Source organism: Dermacentor albipictus, chromosome 1, assembly GCF_038994185.2.
Source record: "Dermacentor albipictus isolate Rhodes 1998 colony chromosome 1, USDA_Dalb.pri_finalv2, whole genome shotgun sequence".
Taxonomy (NCBI): domain Eukaryota; kingdom Metazoa; phylum Arthropoda; class Arachnida; order Ixodida; family Ixodidae; genus Dermacentor; species Dermacentor albipictus.
Window position 1 is genome coordinate 470,883,046 of NC_091821.1, and position 7,891 is coordinate 470,890,936.

General features: G+C 49.1%; 1 protein-coding gene across 1 annotated transcript; it reads left to right on the top strand.

The window, feature by feature from the left end:
* The first annotated feature begins 401 nt into the window (after positions 1-401).
* LOC139054504 (uncharacterized) lies at positions 402-4,812 on the top strand. The gene is made up of 6 exons (XM_070531575.1): positions 402-582; positions 653-778; positions 1,299-1,458; positions 1,617-1,780; positions 2,112-2,320; positions 4,802-4,812. Exons 1-6 carry the CDS (start codon positions 425-427, stop codon positions 4,810-4,812), a joined length of 828 nt encoding a protein of 275 aa, XP_070387676.1. The 5' UTR covers positions 402-424.
* The last annotated feature ends 3,079 nt before the right edge of the window (positions 4,813-7,891 follow it).

Consider the following 7,891-nt stretch of genomic DNA (forward strand, 5'->3'; position numbering starts at 1 on the left):
TAGCTTCATGCATAGGCAAGCTTTGTTAGCAAGTCACTAGGCAATAGCACATGCATGACTGAAAGTCTGTGCAATACTTTTTCAAATGCGCAATGAAAAATTGGAGGACGCCTAAGCTTCGCCTACAACAGTGGAACGCGACACCGTCGCCGTCGACCCGCCAAGGGGAGTAAGGGCTCATTCACACCGGCGACTTGAGGAGGTCGCGCGACCATTTGTGACTCGCGACCAAAAAGCGACCGAAGGCGACTGATGTTCACACCGGCAAGCCCGGCTGAGCGCGACCCGCAAGTCGCAATCCCGGAGATTATCGTTCTCAGCGAGAACTGTCGGAATCTACGCAGTTCGCGCGCTCTTCGCTCGTCTGCTGCCATCAGTCATGGATTTTGACACGAGCGAAGAGGAAGACGTCGTCAGTGTGCTGATGTGCTCAGCCGTGGTGTCAGCCCAGGCAGCGCGGAAGCCTCCGAAAAAAAAGCGACGCTGGTGGGTGCGCCCGTGCCTCCGTTCCCGAGAAGTGGCCGGTCACGCAAGCCGCCTCCTGCCCGAACTCCACGCGCATGACGAGGAGTATTATCGAGAGTAAGTTGTAGAGTTCGCGGTGTCTGGAAAACGGGGCATAATTTGCGTGCTTTCTTTTGCTGCTGTTTAGCTTCCTTCGAATGCCGCCCAGCACATTCGACGCGTTGCGGGAATTGCTGCGCCCCAGCTTCACGAAGGAAAACACCAACTACAGGCCTGCAGTCTCGGCTCATGATCGCCTAGCCATGAACGTCAGGTAAAATGCATGTCATCTCAAGAATAGTATAAATCACGTGTGCGTATGCTTCGCATGTAAAGAAGCCACAACACGAGCCATGAACATTTATGTGAGGTCAAAGCAAGTCCGACGCTTTTTTTATATACACTAACCGATTTAAGTACACTTTATACGTCGGATTTCTTTTTTTCATTTGGCTTGAGGAGATAATTATGGCACTCAAGGTTGTTGCTTACATGACGGAGCATGAATTGATTTCACGAGAAATAGCAAAGTTCTGTATTGGCGATTGGTGAGGTACATAATTAATAACCTCTGAATAGCCCCTCGCACAGCTGGATTTGGGCAGGAATGTGCTATTATATTTAAGAAAGATTACTTTGCACCGCTTTGAATATATGTCTCAACAAATAGTGCTAGAAAATACATTCGCAGTAGAGTTATTCCAAGTTCACAAAGCTTTCATGGAATTAGAGCGGAAAAGGTGACTGTAAATTCCTATGTCTTAATAAAAAAGTACATTTCATTGGCTTGACAGGTTCTTGGCTACAGGAGAGACACAGCGGGACAAGTCATACAACTTCCTGGTGGCCAGGTCCACTATATGCGGCATTGTGTCATCAGTGTACGACGCTCTGTGGACTGTGTTGAAGCCAATCTATCTTCAGCATCCGCAAGGCGCTGATGAATGGCTCAAGGTACGCGATACTTACTTCACTAGGTGTTTCGTAAGAATGATTTGTAACGTATTGCTTGTTTGTACTACTTGTTTGGCATATTTAATAAAAGAAACCACATCAAACATTATTTGCCGGATATGAAATGGCCATGGAATGGCTCTTATCTTATGCTGCAGGTATCCGCAGAGTTTGAGGAGCGGTGGAACATGCTACACTGCGTCGGGGCCATTGATCGGAAACACGTGAACGTCGAGTGCCCCGCGAATTCTGGAACCCTTGACCACAACTACAAGGGTTCCTTCATCAAATCGCTCCTTGCTGTTTGCGATGCACAATGCAGGTGAGACTGGGTCCTTGCATCCCAATATTTACTCAACATTAGTGGTAGTGGCATTTCAAGATGGTAAACATCCAGCTCCTTAAATTGTAATGACAGGTTTTTATGCTTATGAAGTATCACGTAGCAGTAAAAAAATATCCATCATAGATGGTGATATGCAGAAATGAATGTGCATGAGCACACACTGAATGTGTTGTGCACATTGCACATTTTAAGTGGCTATGTGATGCACTTCAGATAGAGTGTTTATCACAATTACCTCTGCATGTCACTTTCTATTTCGAACTTATCACATGTAACAGTTTTTTGCGATCGCGCTGGTTCTGTGCAGGTTCCTGTACGTGGAAATTGGCCACAGCGGCAGCGAGAGCGACGGCGGCATTTTTTCGAGGTCCACCCTGCAGAAAGAGATTGCCGGAGGGCCACTAGGGCTGCCACCGCCAAGACATGTTGGGAGTGAGGGGCTTCTCCCATACTTCCTTGTTGGCGATGAGGCCTTCCCGCTCAAGGAATACATGATGCGGCCATACCCAAGACGGAGTAGGTGCACAGCATATTACTGAATATATGTTTATGTCTGGTACAGGGGCGTAGCCAGGGGGGGGGGTGCTTATGGGGCTTCAGCACCCCCCCTCCGAAATTTTTTCGCGCTGTCCATGCACCGCCGACCAAAGCAACAGCCAGCGCAGAAAATTATTCTGGATTTTGTCTAGAACGTATTTTTCATGCTCGAAAAGCCATCTCACCGCAAAAATTGCGAATTCGGGCTGGATTTCGCGGCAACGCCCATGCACCGGGAGTCACATAACGCAAGCAGCCCCATCCGAGCACCAAGTTTCAAGGACGTTTTGATGGCGAACGGGCTCGCCGCAGCATCTCGCGGAAGCTGTGGAATCTACACTCTATCATGGAATCTACGGAGTACGTGGATGTCAATTCCGAAACTTTATGGGTATAAAGTTCTCATAAACTTTTCATCTGAAAGGTGCATTGACATTTCCAAACGTGTGCTTTAGATTTTCAATTGCGTAACTTTTAAGTTTAATGTTCCCATAAATATTTGACGCCAAAGATGCATTAACTTTTCCAAAGTCGCACATCGGGCCATACAACGAGACTAGCCAAATCAACGCACTATCATACAAGTTGACAAAGCCCGCAGCGAGGCCCGATGAGACGAAGCGTTGTGGTGGTTCATTCGTGCCGTCATGTTACATAAAAAATATCAATTTTTTTTTCACCTGCGCCAAAGCATCCAGTGAAGACACTAAAGCCAGCCAAGGTAACTACGTTCTTATTTATTTTTTCTACTATGACTTTTAATCGCGAAGACCACGTTGACCCTCTTCAATTTTGTTGTTCTCGCTCCCTTACCCGGGGGCTGCCAGAGCCAGCCAGAGCACATGCGTTTTTCTCGTGTTGCCCCGACCACCGCGCGGCGCACTTCTGTGCGCCTTCGGTTTTCTCTGGCCGAGTGCATTTTCACCTGGCAGAGTTTTTGGACGCTTTCTGGCTAGCAGATGAGAAAAAGAAACCATGGTCGCTCGCCGCCATCAATGTGGGGACTCGACGGATTGCACCGCGTTCGCTTGAGCGCAACCTCTCCAGAAAGTCTTGTCTCGCCAGTGTAGGATACCGAGCAGTATTCACATGGTTCTTGGTGAACCAAGCGTCTCGTGTTTTCTTCGATATTCCTTTAATAGCCACATTAGTTGCCCAAAGTAGGCATTCGATTGTCACCAACATACTTTCTTTGCGCATTTTTTTTTCGTTACGTTACCCCCGCCCCACAAAAGAAAAAAAAATGTTGCGGCGCAGTGAATTGTCGCATGGTGAAAGTTCTATTTTGTTACTTCTTTTGCGGAAAGTAATGGACCATGGGACGCTTCAGCTGCCGCATGCTCATTATATTATTGAGATATCAATTATATGGAGACTCCAGGCGCATTCCTGCTGTCGCCGTCGCCCTCATATTCCGCATAAAGTCCAAGGGCGATAACATCGTGACCGCGCGCCGCATGCTGTATGTGCGAGTGAAAGCGTGTGTGTGTGTGGGGGGGGGGGGGGGGGGCAGATGGGTGAGCCGATGATGGTGGCTCAGTCTTGTGTGCACAAAGAAGAAAAGCGGGGAGCAGGCGCGCCGCGCCTTCCGTCGCGCGTGATACATCGGGGGGAGTGGATGGAATTGGGGCGGGATCTAGGATTCTGTGAATCTGTGATTGCGCAACATGTTTATTTGCCTTGTTTGACCCATTATATACCACGACTTTTTCTTAGATACGTAGATTTATTGGAAAATTATACGTATGTTTAGATATCTTGTTGCGAGGTTTTGTGTATACGTGCCGTGAACTTTGTTTCCAGTGGCAATTTTTCGCCCTTTATCAAGCTGTATCTTAGCATTTGTATATTCCATTGTATCTTCGCATTTCTAATGTACGAGGGCGAGTCAAATGAAAGTGAGCCTACCCACCCCGCGCAATGATGGTTCTGTTCATTATCTGCAAGGCCTGCGCGTAGCACGCAGGCATCTCTCATTTACAAAAGTGGCACGCAGGTGTGAGCCAACAAGAAGTCCAATAGATTCCAAGAAGTCCAATAAGGATTCGTTTTGCACACTGTGAGGAGTGTTGGCTGAACTTTGCTGCTAGAATTAGCAGCTCCTAAAAATTTTTACAGAAATTTAGTGAACCTAAGCAAAGCATTTTGAGATTAGCATACAAGCACGCATACCTAATCATGTTCCATCATGCCAACTAAATTACAGTACAGTCTCATTCCAGTGTGACTTGTAGGTTAATTTTTCCTTTGAAAATTGCTAAGAGTTCAACTGCCGACTATACAGAGGTGCAACCTATAGTAATGAGTATATGGAAATAATGCTTTGTTTGCGATAACTAAGTTAATTTGAGGCTACAGAAATTTTTTTATTGTCCACTGCTTGCCAGTGCAAACACCATTTGAATGTATGCTGAGCATGTATGTCTCCTGGGAAACTTTCCTTTGCCTGTGCGTTTGCAGGCGTGAAATAAACTGTTTCATTGCGACAACAAAATAAACTTACACCACAGGTTCTGATGCCACCTCGGTTAATTCCAGCATGGCCTCGAAGTGGGGCCATTTGATGGTGGGGACATCAACCACTCCTGCACCACTACGCTGCTTGTCGCGCACCTCCTGCTGTTTCCTCTTGAAAATGTCTTCTAGGTTTTAAATTTTTTTTCTCTGCAAAGGTTCCTGCAAAATAAATAAGCAATTATACGTTGACAGCAACATGAGCCCACACGAAATAAAGTATGCTATAAAGAAGCCTCTTCTCTCCCTTTCTTCCTATTGTGTTAGCCGCAAGATTTATCTTTTTCGCAACGCTTACGTAAATCGCAAAATACGTTCAAATATGTCTAGCCGTGCAGACTCGCAAATTTTTTTTATAACGGCGTACGAAAGGCCAGTGCTAACCACACGTTGCCACCACACTGTCCTTCACTCGTGAACACACGCGCGAGGCTCCATCGTTCAAGCTATGTTCCTTAAAGACGTGCAAGTAACAGAGGATATAAGCATAAAGCTGGCAGGAAGTATGGCAGGGGTATGAGCCATGGTATGTGCTGACGTGTCTCACATGTGCTCCTCGATTTTTCGGCAAAAGGCCCCGTAATTCGCCCCAGCTCATGCAAGGTCTCACACAACGGCATCCGTGAAGTTACAAGGACCGTGTGGATACCGAAATCTGAGGTGCGACACCATTTCTCTCCGATTTAGGAGGATTTTTTCTACGAGAACAGTGTCGCTGCGAGCTAAGCCTGAAGAAAGCAGGACCTAGCGGCCGTGCATAGGCGTGGTCCGGCGGGGCCATCGACCTTGCCGGGGACCTAGAGGCGACGTGCTTCAAGAAAATGGCGTCCGCTATGCGTGTGGAAGTGGACGGTGAAGAAATAATGCCGGAGGAAGTTTCCCAGAAGTTTGGCTGGCGCGTCGCCGGTAAGAACAAGACCCAAGAGCAAGAGAGCAAGCTAAGTCTAACCCCGGTCAACGGGGGGCCGGCGGCTGCCGGGCATCGTCGCCCGCAGCGGAAAAATTTCAAGAGCAAGCTACTCAAGGCAGCGAGGATGCCTGTGTTGCCGAGGCAAGATATCAAGATCGTCATGCGTCCTAGGGGAGGTCTGGACATTGGGGAAGTATCTAGATTCGAGATCAGCCGAGCCATCGTCGCAGCTGCGAATGTGAGTGGCGAGGAGGTGACGCAAGATGTTGTTTGCCCGAACAAACAGCAAAACATAGTTGTTATCAGTACGCCTAAGCGAGAGAACGCGGACCGCTACTCGGCAGTCAGAAGCCTCACTATCAACGGCACGGCACACGAAGTCAGCGCCTACGAGACCGCCCCCCACGGCACCGTTAAGGGCGTCATCAGGGGTGTCCCGATGACGCACACTATTCAAGAAATTAACGACTACATCGTTCAAGAGTATAATCCCACTGCTATGCAAGCCAACCGCATCGGCAAGACGACAACGGTGGTCATCGCATTCGACGGCGACAAGGTCCCGAACTACATCAGATACGGCAACCTGTTGGTCGAGTGTTCGTTGTATCGCAAGCAGATCGATATGTGCTACCGTTGTGGTCGCCTCGGTCACCGGATGGACGTTTGTCCTAACCCTGAAGACAAGATATGCCGCGGTTGCGGCGTGAAGAATCCCGAAGAAAGTCATGTTTGCAGTAACCCCAAGTGCAGCCTCTGCGGGGGCAACCACTTCACCGCGGACAAGGAGTGTACAGCGAGGTTCAAGACGCCATACGTCGTTCGAAAACAGCGTTGGGAACGTCAGCAACGAGAACAGGTGCAGCAGCAGCGGCAGCAGCCGCGGGGGCCAGCGTGGCAACAGACAGCGTGGCAGCCACCGAGCGGGCGTCGCAGCCGCTCCCAGACCAGGCGAGGGAGAAGCACGAGCGATACCAGGTCACCATCGGCAGCTGGGGCTCGCAGGCGAGAATCTCGTTCGAGGTCCAAGTCGAAGACCCGGCGGAGCAACGGCGCCGAGAAACAGGTGGGCTGGGCAGCGGGGTCTCCCGTCGCTCTCGACAATAGCAATTTCCCTCCCCTCCCCTCCTCCCGCCCTTCCAAAGACAACGAGTGTAGACACTGTTTGGAACTCAAGGAGATGATAGAGAGGCAGAACAATCAAATCAAGGACCAAAACAATCAGATAAAAGCAATGATGGAGCGTATCGAGACGCTCAGTAGAACAAAGAACAGTGATAATGACGTCATTGCAGTTAAAAGGAAAGTACCCAAGAGAGACACCACCAGCGCTACTCCAGCGGTGACGAAGCTGATCACGTCATCGGCGCAGATCACATCACCGGCGTTGACGCAGTCAGTGACGCAAACTCCACAGACAGAAACGGCAGTGGTTGCCATGGAGGAAGAGAAGGCTGAGGCCGCCGTTGCTCCGACAATGGAGTCGGTCATGAGCATGCTTACGCGAATCTCCAGCCAAGTTTCCCAAATGTCTGCGCAAGTGAACAATCTAACAGTAAGAATGGATAATGTGGAGGCCAAATGCAGCCAACTCTCCGTTAGAGTCATGACGATGGATGCGAAAAATAAGCATCTCACCGTTGCCAAGATGAAGTCACCACGGCTTAATCTACGGGTCAGGCCGCGAAAAGTTGGTTCCGTGCGCAAATCTACCGCTCAAAAAGTAGAAAATGACGAAGACTAAAGGAAAGCAGAAAGAGACTGCGGTGTTATTTCAATGGAACTGTAGGGGTATTAGAAACAAGATAGGGGAGTTACAACTATTCGTTGATAAATTGGACCAAAAACCGGATATCATAGCGTTACAAGAGACCAACGGCCGGGCCAAGCTCGCGGGATACATTACGTATACGGACCCTAGCGAAAAGGGTACTGCGATCTTGGTCCGCAGCAACGTGGCGGCCACACAACACGTGACCGCTCAGCGAGGCTGCGAACATACGCTCATCGAAATTCACAGCAGAAGAGTGGGGGGGGGGGGGGACAAGAACTTTTTCGTCCTGAATGCTTATTGCCGACCGTCCAGCAGGGTCATTGACTTTGAAGGCACCATATTGGACTGCATT